General features: G+C 45.6%; 1 protein-coding gene across 4 annotated transcripts in view; it reads right to left on the bottom strand.

Annotated features, from left to right (window-relative positions):
- cacna1c (calcium channel, voltage-dependent, L type, alpha 1C subunit) overlaps nt 1-26,801 on the bottom strand; it is a 1,225,933-nt gene that overhangs the window by 80,652 nt on the left and 1,118,480 nt on the right. For all 4 annotated transcript variants that reach the window (XM_038780480.1, XM_038780479.1, XM_038780478.1 and 1 more), the window contains 3 exons: nt 16,975-17,077; nt 13,508-13,609; nt 5,512-5,639 (listed from right to left, as the gene is read on the bottom strand). In XM_038780480.1, coding sequence (XP_038636408.1) covers nt 5,512-5,639; nt 13,508-13,609; nt 16,975-17,077 — 333 coding nt within the window. The remainder of the gene's footprint in view (nt 1-5,511; nt 5,640-13,507; nt 13,610-16,974; nt 17,078-26,801) is intronic.

Consider the following 26,801-nt stretch of genomic DNA (forward strand, 5'->3'; position numbering starts at 1 on the left):
GTCATGGGGTGATGGTTAGATTCTCCTTGTTGAAGATGGTCATTGCCAGGCACCTGTGTGGTCTGAATATTACGGTTTGTCAGCCCAAGCCTGGAAACTGTCCAGGTCTTGCTGCATTTGGACATGGATGTTTCAGTGTCTGAAGAGCTGCTAATGGTGCTGAACATTGTGCAATCATCAGTGAATACCCCATTTCTGACTTTACAATGAAAGGGAGGTCATGATGAAGCAGCTGGAGATGGTTGGTCCTAGGACACTCCCCTGAAGAACTCCTGCAGTGATATCCTGAAACTGAGATGTTTGACCATCTTCATTTGTGCTAGGTAAGAATCCAAACCAGAGAGAGGTTTCCCCCGATTCCAATTGACTCCAAGTTTTCTCGGGCTCCTAGGTGGCACACTCAGTCAAATGCTGCCTCAATGACAAGGGCAATTACTCTCATCTCAGCCCTGGAGTTCTGGCCAATTGCAACTACAGGTAGCCAGACACTCACCTGAAGCTGCTGGAGCCCTTCTTTAAATATGTGGATTAAGCTCTTATGACATAAATGGAGCCCAACTGCAAAATTGGACTGAAGCCTGAGTCGGGAGCAGTGGTGGCTTCCTCTCCAATCCTTAGCTGTTGGAACGTGGATCCAGGGCCAGAAAAGCTCTAGAGAGATATGTTCTTTTACAGAAAAAATAAATGTCCTTGTCGGCCAGGCAGATCAGGAGTATAAAGATGCTTACAATAGTACTCTATTGCAAGGAACCAGCCAACAATTTAGTTTGTTTGAACTGAAATTTGTATTATGCTTTCTGATTGGAATCTAGGTAGGTTTCAAAGAGAAACTTTCTGGGAACTGCACATGTGTGGGTCCACAAATAGTTTGGCCTCCATTTGATGTTTTTTTGAAATTTAGAAAGTTAGGCCTGGATTTTCATCCTCGAGGCAGGTAGGTTGAGTTGAGATCATTACCAGCTTGGCCTGTCCGCCTTGAAAGTGGCTGCAAAGGCATAATCTTAATTGCCGGGGGCCTGTTGCGGGCTAGAGTCGGACCAGTTGACCCGGAAAGAAAGCCAGGGGTAGCCAGATGTGGAGGTGGGCTTTTTAAAAGGCCCACCTTGGTGCCGTGTGACCTTGTCCCAGTGAAAAGAGCACCAAGGCCCTGCAGCCCTCACATTCCCTTCACCCTCCAAGCACTACCCATACTCCATCAATGCCACCTCATGCCACCACCCATCCTGTGTGCCCCCTATGCCAAACTCTGCCCTTTTTATTAGCCCCTCAGGCCCCTCATGTCCCCTATGCTAAGCTCGGGTATGTCCATGTACACTATCTAGAACCAATGAACACCACAGTGTTTAGTGGAATATACTAAAAAAGGCTTTGAAAAAATATGATCCATTGCTAAGTTTCTCCAATTCTTGAAAGAAAAGTGTGGACTGCAAACTAATAAAAGTGTCAATCATCCAATCCCTTTGAAATGTCAAGAACCACAAAACAGAAACCATTGAACCTTCTCAACTTGTGTTGACAAACATTGTGAAATTGATCACAGAGAACTAGAGAGCCCGAGCTGTCAATCAAACAGTATTTCTTCCGGGAAGCAGTTGTTCTAATATTCTATTGCTGTCTGGGCTCTGGGCCAACCATACATAATGAGGACTGACCGAGAGCCAAGAAAGCTATCAGAATACAAGAACAACGTACTCCAAACTTTCGCTAGAACAATAACTACCCATGAAATGTTTATCGGAATATGCCGATGCTGGTATTGATAAACTTAGAAGTCACTGATCTCATTAATCATGATACAACCGAAGCATCATTTGGTAAAGGTGGATTCCATAGTAAAGATTGGTTTGAGACCTACTCAACTGAGAGTACAGTTGTCATTGATACACAACATAAACCCAACAGCAAAGACATGGCACAACCTGAAAGCAGTCAAGACAATCTTGCAAAAGACAGGGAGTTATTGCATAAACAAACACTAGATCATCATATGTCAAGAAGTCCAAACCCCATCTGTGACAATGGAGATCTACGAGCCATGTATGAAGTGATCTAGGGGGCACTTGATCCTGCCATCACCAATATTGCTCCCCTGAAGTTGGCAGATTTGGAGTGCTCACCGACAGAAGTAAACAGATGGCCTGCTGGACCAAGTACCACAGTGAATTATACTTCTGTGAATTGGACATCTCACAGTGTCCCCTTGACGGTCTCTCACAGCTTCCTGTCATGCATAGGAACATACGAATTTCAATAAGATCATAGAATCCCTACAGTGCAGAAGGAGGCCATTAAGCCCATCGAGTCAGCACCAACCCTCTGAAAGAGCACCCAGCCTAGGCACACACCCTATCCACATAACTGCGGACATCTTCAACCTCTCCCTACTCCGCTCCGAGGTACCCACCCGCTTCATGAAGACCACCACCATATTGGTGCCAAAGAATAACCAGCCAACATGCCTCAATGACTACCATCTGGTGGCTTTGACATTGGTCATTATTAAGTGCTTCGACAGGTTGGTCATGAGGCACATAAACTCCATAATCCCAAAATGCCTAGATCCACTGCAAATCACATACCGCCACAACTGGTCCACAGCAGATGCCATCTCCCTGGATCTGCACCTCATCCCTGGAACATCTTGATAACAAGGACTCCTACTCATTAACTACAGCTCCGCCTTCAACACCATTATCCCAGCCAAGCTCATATCAAAGCTCCAAAACCTAGGACTTGGCTCCTCCCTCTGCAACTGGATCTTCAACTTCCTGACCCATGGACCACAATCAGCCCTACTCCATCGGGGAAGTCAGGGCTATCACCAGAGACTGCCAGGTCTGCGCAGAGTGTAAACTGCACTTCTACTGGCCAGACCGTGCGCGCTTGGTGAAGGCCTCCCACCCCTTTGAACGCCTCAACGTGGACTTCAAAGGGCCCCTCCCCTCCACTGACCGCAACATGTACTTTCTCAATGTAGCCGACGAGTACCCAAGATTCCCCTTCACCATCCCAACATGATGTCTGCCACCGTCATCAAAGCCCTCAACACCATCATCGCTCTGTTCGGTTTTCCTGCCAACGCCCACAGCAACCAGAGATCCTCATTTATGAGCGATGAGCTGTGCCAGTACCTGCTCAACAGGGTTATTGCCTCGAGCAGGACGACCAGCTACAACCCCCGGGGAAACGGGCAGGCGGAGTGGGAGAATGATTCGGTCTGGAAGGCCGTCCAGCTGGCCTTACGGTCCAGAAATCTCCCGTCCTCCCACAGGCAGGAGGTCCTCCCCGACGCCCTTCACTCCATTTGTTCGCTCCTGTGCACTGCGACTAACAAAACTCCCCATGAACGTCTCTCTGCCTTCCCTAGGAAGTCCACCTCCGGGGTTTCGCTCACAACATGGCTGGCAGTTCCAGGACCCGTTCTCCTCTGCAAGCACGTTCGGCTCCACAAGGCGGACCCGTTGGTTGAGAGGGTACAGCCACTCCAGGCGGATCCGCAGTATGTCTACGTAGCGTACCCCGATGGCCGCCAAGACACAGTCTCCCTCAGGGATCTGGCTCCAGCTGGGTCCCCACACATCCCCCCCCTCTGCCCTGAGGCCACCCTCCCTCCTCCCGGCACACCCCACCACAGTCCCCGCTCCAGGACGATCCACCCTCCACTTGGTCCCACCCGTGGATGAGGTCGACATGCTCCCGGAGTCACCGACAACCGAACCAACGCCTGAATCACCACCACAACTGCGGTGCTCGCAATGACGGATCAAGTCGCCCGACCGTCTAAATTTGTAACCTCTTTCTTAAATTTTAAACAACCTGTATGTAAATAGTTTCCACCACCCCCGCTTTTTTTTTACAGGGTGTGAATGTGGTAGTCACCATTGTTGTATTGTGTATACTGCATGCGAGGGTATTACGGTAAGGCCCCTGTACTATAGGTACGGGGGTAGATCCCTGCCTGCTGGCTCCACCCAGTAGGCGGAGTATAAATGTGTGGGCTCTCTGAGCTGCAGCCATTTTGGCAGCAGCTGCGGGAGGCTCCACATCTCTGCGTAATAAAGCCTCGATTACTCTCTACTCTCGTCTCGTTGTAATTGATAGTGCATCAATGATCTGAATGTTTAGAGATAAAAAAACCCTCTGTTGCACTACTTTGATTGACAGGCTGTGCGGCAGGTTGGAATAAAAACTGTAGCATCCATTGTACAGTTTCAAATGAGATTTCTGTTGACATTTCCCTAAGGGTTGTTATTGTGTCATTTGAATTTTTTCAAATTAATTTTTATGGGATGTGGACTTCGCTGACTGGCCCAACATTTGTTGCCCATTCCTAATTGCCCTTGAGAAGCTCGTGGTGAGCTGCCTTCTTGGAACGCTGCAGTCCATGTGGTGCAGCTATACCCACTGTGCTGTTAGAGAGGGAGTTCCAGCATTTTGACCCAACGGCAGTGATATATTTCCAAGGCAGGATGATTGGAGGGGAACTCCCAGGTGGTGGTGTTCTCATCTATCTGTCCTTCTGGATGGTCATGGTTGTGGGTTTGGAAGATACTGCCTTAGGCTGCTAGGCTGCATTTCAAGGGCTACAGTTATCTCAGAAGTGTGGTCTGAGTTCACAATTTGATTGACCGTTTAAAAATGTTCCTTTGGTGTGCAGTCTGAATCAAAGTTTATTTGTTTTTATCGGAGATTCATCACTTGATATTTAAAAGCTGTGAATTGGTTCTATGTCCTTTTCACCGTCAAACATGTAGGAGTGAGAAAGGTATTAGATTGTTAGAAGTTTAATTTTATTCTTGATTAATAAGGGAATCGGGGCTTACGGGGAGAAGGCAGGAGAACGGGGATGAGAAACATATCAGCTACCTTTTTTGCTTGCAAAAAACAGTCACTCAATTTGTAGTAATATCCAAAGTTGTGCCTAAACTGTAATAGGTCCAATCCTTTACTCATGTCTCAAAATTGATAAGATGAGGACATTTTTGTTTACTAAATTACATTTTATTATCAATAGTTTTGAAAAATAAATTTAGAGCACCCAATTATTTATTTCCATTTAATGGGCAATTTAGCATGGCCAATCTATCTACCTTGAACATCTTTGGGTTGTGGGGGAGAAACCCACACAGACACGGGGAGAATGTGCAAACTCCACATGAACAATGACCCGGGGCCGGGATCGAGCCCGGGTCTTCGGCACCTTGAGGGATCAGTGCTAGCACTACGCCCATTTGCTTATCAATAGTAACATCAATTTATTTATTTGTGCTAGTAGAAAACAAAATTTAAATAGAACATTCTTTGCATTAAAATGCTGAAGAAATAATGAGATAATGACCAGGATTTTCCAGCCATTCCATGGCAGGTTTTCTCATGGTGGAGGTGGCTTACCATTTGCCACCGGTCGAATCTTCCTGTCCTACTGAAGTCTATGGTGGAAATCTACAGCATACACAACACTTTTCAGAAAAAAGTATAATATTTGAATTCAGAAAGATTTCTCAAATGTACCTGCAGAGAGAGTGCATTTTTTGGCACTGCTTTCCCAACAATGCCTTGTTCTTTGCGCTTTTTGAATTTTCTGAAATAATCCTGGATTAGGAAGGTGGCATAAAACTTCCCGACAGTAACTTCATCATCTGGAATATAAAGATGTTATATACTATGTTGCAGTTACATTAAGTGTAGCAAATCATGAGCAAAACTATGTATGTTCATGCAGCTTCATCATGAGCAAAACTACATATGTTCATGCAGCTAAAGGAAACCTGCTATTTCTGATAGGTAAAAGGATAATTGATTTAGCCATTTTGTTATAAATACGAAAGCCAAGTTCAAAAATCATTTTTAAAATGGATCCCATCGTAAGACTGCAAATATGATTAAACACAACCTCAGCTTGCAATAATAAAAGCATAGAATTTGAAACATTTGCAGTCAAACTAGAAGCAAATGCAACATTTCTACTGAAGGTCAAATTGACATTATAGTCCATATGAACTGTCCATTGTTCAAATGAACAGAATTGCAGAGTTGAGCACACACCAGTTCAATAATAAGAGCAGAGTTTGCATTCCAACACACATTTAAGAATTCCACATGCAACATTTATGTTAATTTTAAAAGTTCATCAAGATAATGTTGCACATTGAGGACTGACAACCCAATCATCAAATCAAATTATTGGAAACTCACCCAAACCAATCAGCATGTTACAGGGGTAGGGACAGATTGACTCAGTTTGATAACAAATTCCTTTAAAAATAGAGGTCCAGGCAGCCATTTTCATTCCGGAATCACTCTATACTATATGCTTGACTATCTACTATCTTTATTTCATATTTCTACTCTAACTCGAAGTCTGCACAAGCTGTTTTGCTTTGAGCAAGAAACCATTACTGTATTTTGAAATTCAGATCATTTGTACGCTACTAAGTTTAATTATATCTCTTAACGTCTTCTGCTGGCAGGGGCTTTCTTGAGAATATTTGATTTGTAACCACAAGAAGATTTCAACTCTCAATTATAATCAACAGACACCCAATAAAGATATAATTTAGCATCCGAGACGTGTAGTGAAAATTTCTACTTAGTTAGGTGTATGCGAGACTACACTTAATCATGGGTAGATTTCATCACAGCTTTACTGTAGGAGTGCAGCAAATTTGCTCTGAATTAGGACGTTTAGAACATTATCAAACATTTTAAATGGAATTCCACAATGAGTTTGGTTCAAGATATCAGGATGTAGAATCGGTTTGGGTGGAGATGAGGAACAGTCAGCGAAATAATTCACTCGCGGGAGTACTGTAGTCTACAGGCCCCCTAACAGAAACCACCATGTAGGACAAAGTATACAAAAATAAATATTGGGGGTTTGTGATAAAGGGACGGTAAGAATCACTGATGATTTAAATCTACTTATAAACTTGCAAAATCAGATTGGGCGTAGTAACCTGGATGAGGAATTCATAGAATGCTTTTGAGATACTTTCAAAGCAGTGGATCCTAAAGCAGGTTACATTAGGATTGGTATTGTATAATGTGACAGGATATATTAATGATCTCAGAGTGAGGGCACCCATAGGTAGCAGCGACCCTAAAATTATCAAATTTTACATCCGGTTTTAAAGGGAAAAGAGTGGGTCTAAGATTACTCTATTTAAAATTCATACAAGGGCAACTAGGCGGGCATGAAAGCTGAACTAGCTGAAATGATTTAAGGCTGGAGGGTAGATTAATAGAGAAGCTGCAGCAGACTTATAAGGGGATATTTCAGTATACTCAGAATAGGTGTATCCCTACTGGAAGGAAAAAATCTTGGGGGAAGACCCGCCATCCGTGGTTAACCACAGAAGTTAAGGAAAACGTCAAACTTAAGGAAAAAGCATATAACTGCGCAGAATTGAGTGGTGGGTCAGATGAATGGTCATAATATAAAGAATGGCAGAGAATGAGTAAAAGGTTAATCAAGAAAAATAAATTAGAGTATGATTGTAGGCTAGTTAAAAATGTAAAAATAGTTAGTAAGGGTTTCTGCAGGTATTTAAAAAGGAAGAGTGTAGTGTAAACTGAGTGTTCTTCCTCCAGGGAATTACAATGGGAAGTTAATAGTGGATAAGAAGGAAATGGAGATGAAATGAACAAATATTTTTCTTCTATCTTCACTAAAGAAGAAACAAAAACAGGGCAACTGCAGAATTACGAAGTGCAGTGGGTTCTAGGTATTGTAGTGCATGAGCCACAAAAGGCTAATATGCAGGCACAGCAAGTAGTTGAGAAGGCGAATGGAATGCTATCCTTTATTATGTGAGGAATTGAAGAGAAAAGTAAGGATGTTATGCTTCAGTTATTCAGGGAATTGGTGAGACCACTTCTTGAATACTGAGCGTAGTTTTGGTCTCCATATTTCAAGAAGGAGGTAAATGCTTTGGAGGCGGTTCACTGAATTTTCACTTACCCTTTCCTAACATCTGCTGCCTCAGACAAAAGTCTTTAAAGCAGCAGCTTTGAAGGCTGTTCAGAGGAGGTTTACTGGATTGCTATCTGGAATGAAAGGGTTGTCTTATAAGGAAATGATAGACAGACTTCACTCCCTCGTTTTCACAGCAGAAACCACTTAGCTGCTTTTGAGTTGTCAATCAAAGCAAGAGTATTTATAAACATTGCAATTAGCATCAAAGCACATGAATGGAGATGTATTCAAGCATGAAGGGAAAAATAAATAAACAATCCACAAATCACCTGTGCCTGGATGATGAAACTGTTAAATCCTGGCTACTGAAATATATTGCTATGTGAAATTGAATGGAAGAATTGCATTTCAAAGGCTGTCAGGAGATTTGAAGCCTTTTCAAGTGTACTTGGCTTCGAGAAACCCTCTGACATTTGTAACAGCTGCTTAAAAAACTTTTGTCTGAGGCAGCATGTGTTAGGAAAGGGGGAGTGAAAATTCAGAGATGTTTCTTTTAATGGTACTGCCTGGATTACTTTTCAGCTTTCAAGCAGGCGTCTCTGATAGTCTAATGGGGGTCACTGATGAGGGAGCATGACCTATTATTGCTGTTGTGAGGAGGGGGGGGGATGTCCCTCTTTGTTAGTGGGGGTGGCAGATCTAGCATTGTGGGGGTTAGGGGTACCCACACCGGACCTCAGGATCGGACCACCTGCTCAAAATGGCGGCCCAAACAGTGATTTGGACAAAACTGGCGGGCTCTCCACTACGCATATATTTGCACAGTTAACGAGTGAGACTCATATCTGGGTCCCACTCCCAGTGGTAGTAGAGACCAGTCCTGATTCTCCACTTAGACTCAAAAATGAAGAATCCTGGCCATAATGTGGCAAAGATTAGTGGTGAACCAGATTATTTGGAAAGTTTTAAAGAACAACAAAAGCTGACAAAAAAAATAAAGAGAGAAAAGCTAAACTATGAGAGTAAACCAGCAAGTAATATAAAAACAGACAACAAGAGTTTCTTTAAATATAGAAAAGGGAAGAGAGAGGACAATGTGAACAAAGGCCCTTAGAGAATAACCAGGAAATGGCAGGGGAGTTAAACAAATACTTTGCTTATTTAATATCCCGCATGGGACCTAAGTGGCGGGAACGATTGTCTTCCCCGTGTTCCTGGTAGAGTCCAAGGTCTCCTGCTAGGGGTGGTGTATCTTAATTAACCCATGTCGATAAGGTCAGCCAGTATGGCACCGACTGAGCTGGAACCCAGTAGGGATCTACTGGGTAGTGTAACTATCGTTTGTGTGAATAAAACTTTGTTTCTTACTTTAATCAGTGTGGACCCCCTTGTGTCCTTATTAAAGGGTCAGTCTTCATGGTGGAAGACACTAATAACATTCCAAAAATAAATAATGAAGGGGCAGAAGGGGAAGGAAAGAAATACATCAGCAATCACAAAGGAAAAAGTACGAGGGAATCTAATGGGGCTAAAGGCTGATAAGTCCCCTAGCCCTGATGGGTTGCATCTCAGGATATTAAAGGAAGTAGCTACAAAGATTGTGGATGCACTGGTAGTACTCTTCCAGGGTTACTTAAATCCTGGAAAAGTCCCAGAGGATTGGAAAACTACCAATTATTCAAAAAAAGAGGGGCACAAAAAAAAAGTATCTATAGGCCAGTTAGCTTAATTTCTGCAATTGGGAAATGTTAGAATCCATTAGAAAGGATGGAATAACAGAGCATTTAGAAATGCATAATAGAATCATGCAGAGTCAGCATGGCTTCATGAATAGAAAATCATGCCTGAGGTGGTACCTTTGAGGTGGTAACGAGCAGGGTAGATGAAGAGGAACCAGTAGATGTAATATACTTAGATTTCAAAAAACATTTAATAAGATAAGAGCCCATGGTGTTGGGTAGCATATTAGCATGGATGGACGATTGGCTAACTGATTGAAGTCACACAGTTGGGATAAGAGGACCATTTTAAAGATGGCAACTTGTAACATGTGGAATGCCACAGGCATCCGTGCTAGGGCCACAATTATTTACAATATATATTAAATGACTTGGGTGAGGGAAGTGAATGCATTATTGCCAAGTTTACGGATGATACAAAAATAGATGGGAAGGTAAGTGGTGAGGATACACAAGGAGTCTACAGGAGGATATAGACAGTTTAGATGAGTGGGCAAAAACTTTACAGATGGAATATAATGTCAGAAAATGTGAAGTTATGCACTTTGGTAGGAACAGCTACTGCAGCACGGAGGATTTGGGGGAAATGCAAATTCAGCAGGTAATTGGGAAGGCAAATGCAGTATAAAAATAAGGAAGTACTGTTGAAATGATACAACCCATTAGTGACTAGATCTGGAATACTGTGAACATATTTAGTCCCCTTATCTAAGGAACAATATACTGACATTGGGTTCAGTCCAGAGAAGGTTCACTAGGTTGATCCTGGTATGGAGGAGTGGTTGAGTAGATTGTGCCAGTACTCAGTGGAATTTAGAAGAATGAGAGGTCACCTTATTGAGACATTTAGGATTCTCAGGAGGCTTGACAGGGTAGATGCTGAGAGGATGCTTCCTCTTGTGGGAGTGTCTAGGACCAGAGGGCACAATCAGAGAGTAAGGGGTTGCCCATTTAAGACAAAGATGAGGAGAAATATCTTCTCTCAGAGGATAGGAATCTGTGTAATTCTTTACCGCAGAGAGCTGTAGTGGCTGGGTCATTAGTATGTTCAACGCTGAGATAGACACATTTTTAATCAGTTAGGGAATCAAGCGATAAGGTGGGAAAGCAAAGTTGAGGATATTAGATCAGCCATGATCACATTGAATGGTGGGGCAGACTCGATGGGCCAAGTGGCCTACTTCTGCTCCTACGTCTTATTGTCTAAGGCCACTCTGGAAATGTTAGTCTATAGATGAGAGTTAGTGCATTCAAGTCCCTGGTGGAGTTTGTGGCATGTTCTCTCGCCTTCTGCCAAAATTGTTGAGTGAGTCTGCTTGAACAACAGAGGAATTTCAACCACAATAGATGCATGTACAGATTAGTTTGATGTCAGTGTTTGTTGTAGTACGCACGCGCACATGCGGGCTACTGGTCACAAAACTGTGCAACGGTTTAATAGTCATGGAGGATTCCGGAAAGGAGTGTCAGAAAATGGTTTATTTCCAAAAGGAAAGTATTTATAAGTAACGGTCCCATTCCCAGTCGGGACGGCTCTCCAGCTCAGTGCCTACCCGAGCCCACTTTTATGGCACTGAATTAACTAGCCCACTGATGGGCCTCCATCCCTCAGCGAAGGAGTTCATACTCCATGGGGCTCATGGGGAAATGAATTGGGTTGTCCCCATGGGTCATAGGGGGGTATAACAAAAGACAAAAGTTAATGAAAGTTTAAACTATTGCAGTAACATTCCTGTTTCTGAATTCCCACTGTTCATTGACCACCCCCTTGGTGAACATGAATCACCACAGGCACTTCTCAGGGATAGGTGTATTAGAATAGATCCCATTTGTCCTTTTAGCATAGAGCCTTCTAAAGTCCTTTTTTGCTTCCTTGTAGGGCTTCCCCTCTCTGCAATCTTTGCTCCATTTCATAGTCATGTAGCAGATAAGATACACCATCACAATTGCCATACTTGGGCAGTTATTCATTTTTCTTCCCTGACTGTGAGCATCAGTTTTCAAAAAGCAGCACAATACTTCCACAAACTGTCAGGCCCATATTTTCACCATAATTGAGAGGCTCTCTGTTATGGTGAAAATTCCAGAAGTGGTCAAAATTTCTATGTCCTGCCCATGAATTTTGTACTTCCCATTTTTGTCGAGTAGGATTGGAGTTGGACTAGGGTTTGTGTATGTGTGGTTTGCGGAGCTAGATAGCTATTTCAGTCACCAGCTGCCTTCACTGAAGTGGGATTTTGGAAGGCCTGCAGTGTGAAACCCAGAGTATGCTGATTAGAACTGTTTAGAACTGATTAGAAAAGCACCCTTTTGTATTGCTAAATGTGAATATGGTTTGGCACTTTTCATGTATAAATTCATTGGACCAGTCAAGCTGTAAAAGAACTGTCTGGTTGTCAAGGAACTGATAAACAGCTGTCCAGCTGTCAAGGAACTGTTAAAGAGTTGCTCAGTTTCAAAGCTGTCCAGGAAGTCAAGGTTATCCAGATAGTGTCAAAGCTGTCAGGGAACTGTCCAAAGATACCGGGAGTGTTGTCATGGAGGGGGTAAGGGCAAAGTATGGTGGGTGTGGGGCATGGGTTGGTATTAGTTGGCACTAAATTGGCAGAGGAGCATTGGGGCGATTGGGTAGAAGGGCATGGGTTTGCATAAAGATGTGAGGGGCTATGGGGTGAATAGGAGGGAATGGGTTGGCATAATGGGTGTGAGGAGCAGGGGGATGGGGCCATGGGTTGGCATAAGTTAGCCTCAGCCTCAGCAGAAGTAACCTGAACCTTGTTGTCTGGCTCTGTAAATAGCTATTGTACAGAACCCTGTTTGCAGATGGATGCTTGATCTTCGATGAGTGACAAGCAAATGGACCTACATGATCCACATTTGGAAAATGGGTGTCACATTAGCCAGTAGGGCTGTGCGGCATCATGACATCACCAGGCATATGTGCCTTTCTTTATGGAAGGTTGCGCTAACATGTCAGAATGTTCAACCTCTGTTGGCTTCAGCAGCACTACTGATAAGATTTTTAAACCCAAAACGTCAGCATTCTTGAAACTTGGCTGAAAGAATACGTGAGAGATCCTGGTACGGTTGGTTAACCGTACAGACACAGTTGAAATTCAATACAGAAAGTGGTAAGGTGGTACATTTTGGTAGGAAGAATGAAGAGAGACAATACAAGCTAAATGGTACAGGTTTAAGTTTGGACGCAATCACACCCGAGCTGTTAGGCAATTTGGACATTCTGAATTCTCCCTCTGTGTACACGAACAGGCGCTGGAGTGTGGCGACTAGGTGCTTTTCACAGTAACTTCATTGCAATGTTAATGTAAGCCTTCTCGTGACAATAAAAGATTAGTATTATTAACTGGCGGGCACAAATGTGGGATACTGGATAATTAATCAGTGGAAAAACTTTTTCATGCACAAATGGTTAGGATTTGGAATGCACTGCCTGATAAGGTGATGGAATCAGATTGAATCATGCCTTTGAAAAAATAATTTGATAAATATTTGAAGAAATTAACATTTCAGAGTTATGAGGAACAATTGATGAGTGGAAAAAACTTAATTTCCCTTCAAAAGAGCCACTGCAAATTCACTGGGTCAAATGGCCTCCTGCTCTGCTGCTGCATTATTTTAGATTTTCTGTTTCTTATGTTGACAGATCAACCATTATCACCATGAAGAGACTGAGATAATTTGTGAATTATTCCTCAAAGCCATTCACCTATCAACTATTTGAAGTGTTCCCTCACTATAACATCATACTTTACCATATGGTCAGTTAATTATATGTTATTATGAGATAGCAACTTCTATTTTTCAAGCTGTTCCATATTTGTAGAGTGCTCACCTCCTGCTGGCGGCACAACTTGATCCAACAACTTCATACTTGTACGTTTCCAGATTTTCTTGATAATAGCTCGAAGTTCTTCATTTGCTTGTTCCAAATTCCCTGTTCAGAAAGGACATTGCATTTTAGATATGGGCCCTGCAGTTAAAGGCAGAATCTATCTCAATTTATCAAAATAATTCCCTCTTATCTATAACTTTCAAGTGGGGTAGTGATAGTGGAAGAGATTTGCTTCCCATGCGCAAAATGGTAGTAGGGAGCAATTCAGCCACCGCGTTGTGACTGGGCCGAAGCCAGATGCAATAGGTATATCCCATGGAAGCCCCAAATCGGGCATTGTGCTGGGCGCTGGGCCGATCGCGAATCGCCTGACTTGCTCTGCCCAGCGTGATCTGGATCACGCCCTCGCTGGGCGAGATCCAGATAATGAGATTTAAATGAGCCATTAGGGTCATTTAAATACCGGGACGCCATATTCACCTGGCATCCAGGAATCAATCGTCGAGTCTGAGAGACCTCAATCAGCCGCCATTGAGCACTGGTTTCCACAAACATGGACTAGGTGTGATGGCACCTTGGGGATCTCACAGCCCACTTGAGACCCCCCCGGGTGGTCGGGGTCAAGGCAGTGTAGTACCTTGGCAGTCCCGTGTCACTCGGTCACCTTGGCACTGCCAGGCTGTCAGTGGTGCCTATGTACCAGATGGGCATTGACGGGGGTTGGGTCTTGGGGTGCCTTGCCCATTAGAGGGGGATTTTAAGCGGTCAAAAAAAGTTTAGGGGGGGTGAAAAAGGGGGTCCAGAAAGCGGATGGGCTTGTGGGGATGGGGGAGGGGGGGGGGGGGCAGAGCTCTGAAACGGGGGCGTATACTGATCGGGGCAGCTATTCAAAATGGCACCTAATCTGCGAGGAGCTGGAACACGAAAAGAGCCTAAGTGTGGCCACGATGGGGAGAAACCTCACAAGGTCAAAAAGCCCAGCAGAGTGCAGGTGAATAGCGGGGTGAATCTTGGCGCAGCGACGGCAGAGATACACCCCGCCAAACGCATCTGAAAGTGGACTTAGATTTACTTCCGCTGAATTGTGCCAGTGACACTGACACTGTGTCAGCAAGATTGAATTATTTTCAGGTTTAAACCATCTTTGAATATTGCCAACGTCAAATGGGTAATCTGCAGGTTTACTGCTCTCGAAAATCATCCAGCCTCTGTACCAAGATGGCAGAAGGTAGTGTCTCTGGGTGCTGGGGTAAGGGAGTGATGCTTAATTGAGAATAGGCCAACAGCAGCAGGATGGAAAACATTTATCTTAAAGGTCTTTCCAAAAATAAAAAATAATCTTTTTCGAATGGGCTTCACTTTCAAGTGGTGTGGGACCCCAATCTGCATATTTAAACAGCGCCCCCCCCCCCCCCCCCCCCCCCCCCATCTGCTTTGGACAGAAGTGCCGGGGGCCCACTTAAAAATTGCATCAGGCAGGCATATGTCCACGTTTTCTGTACATTCCTCTGTCAGTAATTCATCTTTCAGGCAAGGCACAAACAAACATCTGACAGTTGAAAATTCCCTCCAGTGAGTTCCGATCTGTAAACAATTTAGTTACAGATTTTCTCATCAGGATTGCAAACCATAGGGCGGCACAGTGGTTAGCATTACTGCCTGTGGCGCCTGAGGACCCGGGTTTGAATCCTGGCCCTGGGTCACTGTCCGTGTGGAGTTTGCACATTCTCCCTATGTCTGCGTGGGTTTCACCCCCACAACCCAAAAATGTCCAGGTTAGGTGGATTGGCCACGCTAAATTGCCCCTTAATTGGAAAATAAATAATTAGGTGCTCTAAATTTATTTAAAAATAGGATTGGAAACCATGGCCGGGATTCTCCCCTACCCGGCGGGGCGGGGGGTCCCGGCGTAGCGGATTGGCGCCAACCACTCCGACGTCGGGCCTCCCCAAAGGTGCGGTATTCTCCGCACCTTTGGGGGCTAGGCCCGTGCCGGATGGTTGGCGCCACGCCGACTGGCGGAAAAACCGGCACCAACAGCCTTTGACGCCCGCCGGCCGGCGTAGGGGCTGGCCGAAAGCACTTCGCCGGTTCGCACATGCGTCGGTGCGTCAGCTGCCACTGACGTCACCACCGGCTCATGCGAGGTAGGGGGGTTCTCTTCTGCCTCCGCCATGGTGGAGGCCGTGGCGACGGTGGAAGAAAAAGAGTGCCCCCACGGCACTGGCCCGCCCGCCAATCGGTGGGCGCCGATCATGGGCCTGGCCACCGTGGGGGCACCCCCCGGGGTCCGATCAGCCTGCGCCCCCCCCAGGACCCCGGGGGCCCGCTCACACCGCCAATCCCGTCGCCACCAGAGGTGGTTGAAACCATGGTGGCGGGAGAGGCCTCTCAGTGGCGGGACGTCGGCCCATCGCGGGCCGGAGAATCGCCGCAGGGGGCTCGCCGATCGGCACGGAGGGCACGCCGATCGGCGCGGCGTGAGTCCCGCCCCCGCCAATTCCCGGGTGGCGGAGAATCTGCGGGGGGTCGGAGAATTTCGCCCCATAATTCCAAAATGATCAGACAAAAAAACGCACACCGATATTTCAGGGAAGCCATTTGATGCAAGATCTTTTGCATCTGACCTAGTGCCATAAATCATAAAGGGAGCAGCACAGATACTCCAGGTAGAATCCATACCCTCTTTTTCTGGCACCAGCTGTTGTATTTTGGTTGGTAAGGAGCTTAAGTGCTCCAATGACACTTATATAGCTGCAAAGAGAAGGTAATTGTGTAAGGGTAAGGAACTATGGTAGGTAAGGTAGGTAAGGGTAAGGGGAAATGGTGTTAAATGAGTAAGATGGTAGGGTTTCAGGTTGGTAGGGAGGCAGGTGGGAAGGGTAGGAGGTAGGTGAGGCGTGCAAGGTGGCAGGTCGGTAGGGTGACAAACTAGTAGGGTGATATGTGGGTGAAGTGGATGAATAGGTTGAGGTAAAGTCTTGACAGGTCAGGGGCTCATTAGGCTGGGTCGGGGGAATTGGCAGATGTAGGGGAGGGAGTTTGTGGGGTAGTCAGTGTCAGTGATTGGTGGGGATCGGTTCTGTAGTTACCCGGTTGCCAAACCAGGATTTCACTTGCTAAACATTTCCTCGGTAAGTAAATCAGGTCTTTAACTCAGATTTGAATAATTTTTTGGAGGATTCTGCGAGCAGGGGAATTGCCCATCAAAAGTTCAAACTTCCTGGGCAATTCCCAGAGTCCTTGAGTTGGGTCTTCTGAGGGGTTCCGCAGCACATCTTCTGGGGTACATTGGTCTGCAAATATCCTGAGGTTAGAAGCTTTCTCTTATTTTGTTTCCTTCAAAATAACCATGTTAGAAATAGATGTCCTGAAGCAGGCACCTAATCAACTTATCAACATTAGAGGCCATCGTAGCTTATAGATCTGAAAATAGATAAACTGTCAAATAACGTAAAATACTGTACCTTCAGTTTTGATCCTTAAAGCAGTTCGAACCAAAGCAAAGAGAGTTGCATTGAACATGACAGTGCCATCACTGTTTAACGGCATATTCATGGATACCAAGCGCTGCATGAAGGACAAAAATAATATAGCTGACTGAAATGCCATAAAAATATTCTAAATTTTACAGCAGTGAGTTATTAAAGTTATGCTAAGGAAACTAAATATATACTCAATGGAAACCCTAAAGTTAAGAGTTGCATAATCCAGATTTAAAAATAATGAAGAAGATTAATAACTTATTCAAAATAAGGATAAGAAAACCAGAATAAGAAACCTAAAGCGGTTATGATCAAAATAAGTAGTTTCTTCACTTTGAGTTATTTATACAAATTTTCCTGTTATTGTATTTAAGCATGTAGGGTAACTTGGGCAGACTACCCAATATAAAATCAAACAGTAGGAATGATAGATGGAAAATCAGGGGAGTTTCCTAATTTGTGTCTGGTCCCCATCACCTAGCTGAATTTTCATGTCAAATTTCTATGAAACATATGTGATGCAATAATTATGCTACTGAACTAGTTATCCAAAAAATATCTCACATGATAATTTGAGGGCACAATTTAGCCACCACGTTGCACCCAGTGCAGAGCCAGGCACAACATGTGAATTCCGCAAGAGCCCCAAATCGTGCACCGTGCCGGGCGCTGGGTCGATTGCGAGCCACCTGACTCAATCCACCCGGCGAGGTCTGGATCTTGCTCCCACTGGTCCAGATCTGCGTATTTAAATGATCCATTAGGTAGTCACCCGGCTCCTGGGAGTCAATGGCTGTGTCTGCGAGACCTCGACAGGCTGCTGTTTAGCACTGGTTTCTGCAAACGTGGACCTGGTGTGACGGCAGCTCAAGGGGTTTTTCAGGTCATTAGAGACCCCCAGATGGTCAGGGACAGGGCAAGGTAGTCATAGAGCCATAGAGTTTTACAGCACGGAAAGAGGCCCTTTGGACCATCACATCCTCACCGACCATCAAACACCTACTGCCATTTTCCAGCACATGGTCTGTAACCTTGTATGCAATGGCATTTCAAGTGCTCATCTAAATACTTCTTAAAAGTTGTGAAGGTTTCCACCTCTACCATCCATTCAGGCAGTGAGTTCCAGATTCCAACCACCCTTTGGGTGAAAAAGCTTTTCCTCACATCTCCTCTAAACCTCCTGCCCATTAACTTAAATCTTTGCCTCCTGGTTATTAATCTCTCCACTGTGGAACAGTACCTTCCTATCCAATCTATCTATGTTCCTCATAATTTTATACACCTCAATCAGTCCCCCCTCAGCTTTCTCTGCTCCAGGGAAAACAACCCCAGCCTATCCAGTCTCTCTTGATAGGTGAAACTATCCAGCCCAGGCAACATCCTGGTGAATCTCTGCACCTTCTTCAGTGTAATCATTTCCTTTCTGTGGTGACCAGAGCTGTATACAGTACTCCAGCTGGGGCCCAACCAGAGTTTTATACAGCTCCAGCATGACCTCCCTGCTTTTATATTCATTTGCCTTGGTTAATAAAGGCAAGAATCCCAATAGGCATTCTTAACCACCTTATCTACCTGACCTGCTGTCTTCAGAGACCTGTGAACTTGCAGACAAAGAGGTCATTAGGGCAGATTTAGGGCACCAGGCCCATCGAGTCTGCTCCGCCATTCAATCATGCCTGATATTTTCTCCCCATGGCCCCTGATCCCCTTATTAATCAAGAACCTATCTATCTCTGTCTTAAAGAAGCTCAGTGATTTGACCTCCACAGCCTTCTGTGGTAAAGAATTCCACAGATTCACCACCTTCTGGCTGAAGAAATTCCTCCTCATCTCTGTTTTAAAACATCGTCCCTTCAGTCTGAGTTTGTGCCCTCAGGTTCTAGTTTCTCCTACCAGTGGAAAAATTCTCTCTGTGCCCACTCTATCCAGGTCCCTTTGATCTTCTGTACATCATAGGATTCGACCATTTACTGTATATTCCCTTGCCTTGTTAGTCCTCCTAAAATACATTGCCTCAAACTTTTCATGGGGTTAGATTCCATTTGCCACACTTTTGTCCATATAACCAGTGGCCTGTAATCTAAGGCCTTGCTATTTATCACACCACCAATTTTGGTGTCATCTGCAAACTTACTTATTATACTTCTGACATTTGTGAGACATGATCTCCCTATTGTCAGAATTCTCCCTCAGATGTTTTTCCAGTAGTTTACCGATCACTGAAGTTAGACTCACCTGCCTGTGATTTTCTGGTTTGTCCCTACTTCCCTACTTGAATAATGGCATCTCATTATTCAGTTCTCATGCACCATTCCTGTGGCCAGAGTAGATTTGAACATTTTTGTCAGAGCTGCTGCAACCTCCTCCCTTGCCTCCCAAGGCAGCCTGGCATACATCTCATCTGGCCGTGGGGATTTATCCACTTTTAGGCCTGTTAAAACTTCCTTTCTCTCTATGTTAAGTCGTTCAAGCAAATCACAATGTGCCTTTCTGATTTCTATACCTACATCATCCTTCTCCGTAGTGAACACAGATGCGAAGTACTCATTTAAAACCTAACCAAATCTTCCGATTCCACACACAAGTTGCCATGTTGGTCCCTCATGGGCCCAACTCTTAACCTGGTCAACCTCCTGCCCTGAACATACTTATAAAATACATTTGGATTTTCCTTTATTGTACCTGCCAGTGCTTTTTCATGCCCTTCTTCGCTCTCCTAATTTCTTTCTTTTTTTATATAAATTTAGATTACCCAATTCATATTTTCCAATTAAGGGGCAATTTAGTGTGACCAATCCACCTGTCCTGCACATTTTTGGGTTGTGGGGGAGAAATTCATGCAAGCACGGGGAGAATGTGCAAACTCGACACAGACAGTGACCCAGAGCCGGGATCGAACCTGGGACCTCGGCGCTGTGAGGAGCAATGCTAACCACTGCGCCACCGTGCTGACCTCCTCATTTCTTTCTTAAGTAACCCTCTACACTTCATATATTCCTCCAGGGCATCTGATGTTTTGAGCCATTTTTGTCTGCCATACGCCTCCCATTTTTACCTTATCCAATTCTGAATATCCCTTGACATCAAGGGTTCTCTGGACTAATGGCTCCGACCCTTCACTATCATGGAAAAATGTTGGCCCTGTACTCTCTCCATTTCCTTTTTGAATGAATCCTATTGCTCTGATTTAGATTTTCCTACAAGTAGCTGTTCGCAGTTAACTTTGGACAGATCCTGTCGTATTTTGTTAAAATTGGCCCTCGCCCAATTAAGAACCTTAAGTTCCTGTCTCTCTTTGTCCCTTTCCATAATAGAACATAGAACAGTACAGCACAGAACAGGCCCTTCGGCCCTCGATGTTGTGCCGAGCAATGATCACCCTACTCAAACCCATGTATCCACCCTATACCCGTAACCCAACAACCCCCCCCTTAACCTTACTTTTTAGGACACTACGGGCAATTTAGCATGGCCAATCCACCTAACCCGCACATCTTTGGACTGTGGGAGGAAACCGGCGCACCCGGAGGAAACCCACGCACACACGGGGAGGACGTGCAGACTCCGCACAGACAGTGACCCAGCAGGGAATCGAACCTGGGACCCTGGAGCTGTGAAGCATTTATGCTAACCACCATGCTACCGTGCTGCCTTAAACTTCCTTAACTTCCTTAAATTCTTCTGAGTTATAGTCACTGCTTCCAAAATGCTCCCCAATGAAACTTCACACACTTGCCCGGCTTCATTCCTTAAAACTAGATCTAGCATCTCCTCCTCCCTTGTAGAATTTTCTGCGTATTGGCATAAAAAGCTCCCCTGAAGGCATTTTAAGAATTCAGCCCCCTCTAAGCCTTTCACACTTTGACCATCCCAGTTAATAATATTGGGGAAGCTAAAATTCCCTATTATTACCCAATTTTTCTTCCAAATCTCAGAGGTTTGCCTACATATCTGCGCCTCTATCTTTCCCTGACTTTTTGTGGGTATAATACATGCCCAACAATATTATTGCTCCCTTTTTTGTTCCTAGGTTCTATCCATATAGCTTCATTTGAGGAACCTACTAAAATATCATCCCTGAGTACTGCTGTGATGTTCTCTCTAATCAATAATCCAATTCTTCCTCCTCTTTTGTCTCCCTCTCTGTCACGCCTGAAACTTCTATACCATGGGACGTTCAGCTGCCAGTCCTGCCCTTCTTTCAACAAAGTTTCTGTGATTGCAATAAATAATACCATAATCCCATTTTCTGATCAACACTCTGAATTCATCAATCTCATCCGTCTGGCTCCTTGCATTGAAATGAATGCAGTTTAGCCTACCAATCCTCACATGCAACGTATTAGACCTCTGTCTGCTCTGCTCACTGGACTTGCCTGGTTTATCCTCTATATTTGACTCCATCTTTTCATCACTGTACTGTTATTTTGGATCCCATGCTCCTTCCAAATTAGTTTAAACCCTGCCCAGTAACTTAAACAAACCTCCTTGCTAGGGTATTTGTCCCTCTCCAATCCAGGTGCAACTCAGCCCGCTTATGTAGGCCCCATCTGCCCCAGAAGCGATCCCAATGATCCAAGTACCTAAATCCCTCGCTCCTGCACCATCCCTCCACCCACACGTTTATCTGACCTATCCTCCTATTTCTGCACTCATTCGCCCGTGGCAAGGAAGTGATCCCGATACCACAACATTAGAGGTCCTGCTGTTTAACCTTCTGCCTAACTCCCGAAATTCACATTGCAAGATCTCATCCCTCTTTCTACCTATGTCATTTGTACCAATGTGCACTATGTCCACTGGCTGATCACCCTCCCCTTTCAGAATGCCCTTTAGTCGCTCTGTGACATCCTAGACCCTGGCACCAGAGAGGCAACATTCTGGAGTCATGCTCACGGACTGAGAAATAGCTCAGTGCTCCACAGCTCAGTTTGTCCTTTTCCTCCCCTGCTGTCCAGCAGAGCCAACTGTGGTGCCACAGACTTTGCTGCTGCTGCTTTTCCCTGAGAGAGCCCCCCACACCCCCACCCGCCCCAACAGTATCCAAAATGGTATATCTGTTTTGCAAGGGAATGGCCACAGAAGATTCCTGCACTGCCTGCCTAGCCCTAATGTTCTGCCTGGTAGTCATCCATTCCCTTCCTGCCTGTGGAGTCTGAGCCTGTGGTGTGACCACCTCTCTATAAATGCTATCCACGATACTCTCTGCCCCGCGGATGCTCCAGTGACCCAGAGGCTCTCCAATTCCGTAACCTCGTCTTTCAGGAGCTGCAGCTGGAGACACTTCCCCGACATCTGCTGATCCTGAGAACTGGAAACGTTCCAGGTTTCATGGAGCAAGAAAAGCAGACCATGGCGTGGAGCTTTGCTGCCAGGTCTTATCCCTTTAAGTTAAAATAATCCCTTGATATTAAATAATATTAACTAGTATTAAATAATATTAACTGGGGCCCTTCTCTGCTCATTATTATAGAATATATCATAGAATATATAACCGCACCCACCAGTTGTTTTGCTTTGGAGATATCAACTTGTAGCACACTTATAGTCTTTTTAGCCACATGGTTCTGCTTTCACATTCATTTTTTCCCTATTGCTTTATCCTCCCAGCTTTGTTCCCTAACTTGTCTTATTCAGGTATTTAAGTTTCAGCTATTTAAAGATGGTCCCTAATGTCAATTACTCACCAACCAATCAGCTGACCACGTTTCTGTGATATCACTCTTGAACTTTTTTTTCAAACTGGGCACAAAGCCTGAACAACAAGAAGGCTGCCCTCGCGGGTCCCACTGCCCCCTCACGGGTCCCACTGCCCCCTCGCGGGCCCCACGGCCCCTCACGGGTCCCACTGCCCCCTCGCGGGTCCCACTGCCCCCTCGCGGGCCCCACTGCCCCCTCGCGGGCCCCACTGCCCCCTCGCGGGCCCCACTGCCCCCTCGCGGGCCCCACTGCCCCTCGTGGGTCCCACTGCCCCCTTGCGGGTCCCACTGCCCCTCGCGGGTCCCACTGCCCCCTGCGGGTCCCACTGCCCCCTGCGGGTCCCGCTGCCCCTCGCGGATCCCGCTGCCCCTCGCGGGTCCCACTACCCCTCGCAGGGCTGGATGCCCCTCGCAGGTCCGGCTGCCCTTCACAGGGCTGGATGCCCCTCACAGGTCCGGCTGCCCCTCGCAGGTCCGGCTGCCCCTCGCAGGTCCGGCTGCCCCTCGCAGGTCCGGCTGCCCCTCGCAGGTCCGGCTGCCCCTCGCAGGTTCGGCTGCCCCTCGCAGGTCCAGTTGTCCCTTTCAAGTCCGGATGCCCCTCGCAGGTCCGGATGCCCCTCACAGGTCCGGCTGCCCCTCGCAGGTCCAGATGCCCCTCGCTAGTTCGGCTGTCTCTGCTTACAGACGGTAAGCATCCTGGCACCCAGGCACCTTGGCACTGCCAGCCTGGCAGTGTCACCAAGCACCCTGACAGTGCCTCCCTGGACTGCTCCTTAAAAGGGATGGGGAGGATTCGAGGAGCCTTAATAAGGTTGGGGGCGGGGGTTGAAAGGGGCGTCCACAAAGCGGGGGGAGATCCTGAAAGGGGGTTGCAGAATCGCGGCTGTCGGTCTAAGCTGAGAGCTCACCAGCACGAAATCGATTCAACTGTGGTCTCGGCAGGAAGAAACCTTCCAGAGGCTGAAAAGAAATGACAAAGTGCCGGTGAATCTTGGCGTTGCAGCCACCGAGAAGCACTCCGCAAACACGCCTGAAACTTAGTTTTAAGTCCGCTGAATCACGCCCTGAGAATCTGAATTCCCAGGAAAATCTGGAAATGCTGAAAATTTTGAAAATAATCATTTGAGTTACAGTATACAAATAACTTGAGACAAGACATTTGGAAAGGAGAGCTTGCTTGAGAGGTGCAGGCAAGTTTGGACCTATGGTTCTCAAAGCATTCACCCCTAGAGATTGTTTATTTTTATTCATTCGTGGGACTCGGGTCTCACTGGCTAGACCAGCATTCATTCCCCTCCTTACTTGCCCCTGAGAAGGTGGTGGTGAGCTGCCATCTTGAACTGCTGCAGTCGATGTGTTGTCAGAACACTCACGGTGCTATTGGGATGGAAGTTCAAGGATTTTGAAGCATTTAGTGACAGTAAAGGAACGTCAATATAGTTCCAAGTCAAGGGTGTGGCTTGGAGGAGAAATTGAAGGTGTTGTTGTTCCTATGCATCTGGTGTCCTTGTCCTTTTAGGTGGTAGAGGCTGTAGGTTTGGAAAGTGCTGGTGAAGGAGCCTTGGTGAGTTGCTGCAGTGCATCTTGTAGCTGGTACAGACTGCTGCCACTGTGTATTGGTGGTGGAGGGAGTGAACATTGACGGTGGTGAATGGGGTGTCAATCAACAAGGCTGCTTCGAACTGGATGCTGTCCATCTTCTTAAGTGTTGTTGGAGCTGTACTCACCAGGTGAATGGGAAGTATCCCATCTCATTTCTTACTTGTGCCTTGTAGACGGTGGACAGGCTTTGAGGAGAAAGGAGGTAAGTTACTCTCCACATAATTCTGAATCACTGACTTCTTGTAGCTACGGTATTTATATGACTAGTCGTTAAGTTTCTGGCAAATGATAAACCACACTGTTGATAGTGGGGGATTCAGTGATGATAATGACATTGAATATCAAGGGGTGATGATTAAATTCTCTCTTGTTGGAGGTGGACATTTGTGTGGCGTGAATGTTACTTGCGACTTGTCAGTCTAAGCCTGAATATTGTCCAAGGCTTGCTGCATATGGGCATGGACTGCTTCAGTGTCTGTGGAGTTGCAAATGGTGCTGAAAATTGTGCAATCATGGTTGTGCCTAGGACACTACCCTGAGGAACTCCTGCATCTATGTCCCAGGACTGAGATGGTTGACCTCCAACAACCACAACCATCTTCCTTTCTGCTAGATATGACCAGTGGAGAGTTTCCCCTGAATTCCCATTGACTTCAAGTTCCTTGATGCCATACTTGATCAAATGCAGCCGATGTCAAGGGTCATGATGTGGAGATGCCGGCGTTGGACTGGGGTGGGCACAGTAAGAAGTCTTACAACACCAGGTTAAAGTCCAACAGGTTTGTTTTGAATCACTAGCTTTCGGAGCACAGCTCCTTCCTCAGGTGAATGAAGAGGTGGGTTCCAGAAACACATATATGGACAAAGTCAATGATGCAAGTTGATACTTTGATTTTGTCTGCTTTCTTGCCTCTTTGTAGAATCTTAATATTAGTGTCTATATGCGCGATCTTCTTTGAGATCCTCTCTATTTTGAGCTGGCAGTTTGCGGTGTCGATGGTAGCCATGATGTGGAGATGCCGGCGTTGGACTGGGGTGGGCACAGTAAGAAGTCTTACAACATCAGATTAAAGCCCAACAGGTTTGTTTCAAATCACTAGATTTCGGAGCGCAGCTCCTTCCTCAAGTGAATGAAGAGGTGCGTTCCAGAAACACATATATAGACAAAGTCAATGATGCAAGACGTGTTTGCGTGGGTTTCCTCCGGGTGATCCGGTTTCCTCCCACAGTCCAAGGATGTGCAGGTTAGGTGGATTGGCCATGATAAATTTTCCTCAGTGACCAAAAAGGTTAGGAGGGGTTATTGGGTTGCGGGGTTAGGGTGGTGGTGAGGGCTTAAGTGGATTGGTGCAGACTCGATGGGCCGAATGGCCTCCTTCTGCTCTGTATGTTCTATGTTTATTCTTTGATCTTATCTGCTTCCTTGCATCTTTGTAGAAACTTAATGTTTCTCCACATCATGGCTACCATCGATACCACAAAGTGGAGAGTATCACCAAGAAGATTGGGCATATAGACACTGGCATTAAGTTTCTACAAAGGTGCAGGTGGCAGCGAGGGAGATTGGGCAGATGGGAGATTTTTTGTGTAATTTGTATAAAGTTTCTGAGATCTTTTGCCCTTGGCTGCTGCAATCACTTATAAGCACCAGATTTGTAAGTGAAACACAACTGTTCATTTATAATGAAAATAGAGATAAGACATGCAATAGTTATAATAGGCCAGCTAATCTACTACTTGCCAGTTTACCATCCCACCCTCTACCCAGACACATGCAGGGGGAGGGGTAAAGCGAAAACAAGGATTAATATGAAATGGAAGATGAGTGTCCTTGCTTCAGATGTTGAAATCATTGCAGCAGCAGGCTATGCTCCCAGAATGCGGAGTGATTGAAACCAGCTGTTTGAGTGCTAACGTGGATATTCTGGCTGTAACATTCAGTCAGAACTGCCAGGCTATAGGTTTCTCTCTGGGAAGCCACTTTAAAACAAAGAACAAAGAACAGAGAAAATTACAGTACAGGAACAGGCCCTTCGGCCCTCCCAGCCTGCGCTGATCCAGATCCTTTATCTAAACCTGTTGCCTATTCTCCAAGGATTTACTTCCCTCTGTTCCCTACCCATTCATATATCTGTCTCGATGCATCTTAAATGATGCTATCGTGCCCGCCTCTAACACCTCCGCTGGCAAAGCGTTCCAGGCACCCACCACCCTCTGCGTAAAAAACTTGCCACGCACATCTCCCTTAAACTTTCCCCCTCTCACCTTGAAATCGTAACACCTTGTAATTGACACCCCCACTCTTGGAAAAAGCTTGTTGCTATCCACCCTGTCCATACCTCTCATAATTTTGTAGACGTCAATCAGGTCCCCCCTCAACCTCCGTCTTTCCAATGAAAACAATCCTAATCGACACAACCTTTCTTCATAGCTAGCACCTTCCATATCAGGCAACATCCTGATGATCCTCCTCTGCACCCTCTCTAAAGCATCCACATCCTTCTGGTA

The sequence above is a fragment of the Scyliorhinus canicula genome, chromosome 20, assembly GCF_902713615.1.
Source record: "Scyliorhinus canicula chromosome 20, sScyCan1.1, whole genome shotgun sequence".
In the NCBI taxonomy this organism is placed as follows: Eukaryota; Metazoa; Chordata; class Chondrichthyes; order Carcharhiniformes; family Scyliorhinidae; genus Scyliorhinus; species Scyliorhinus canicula.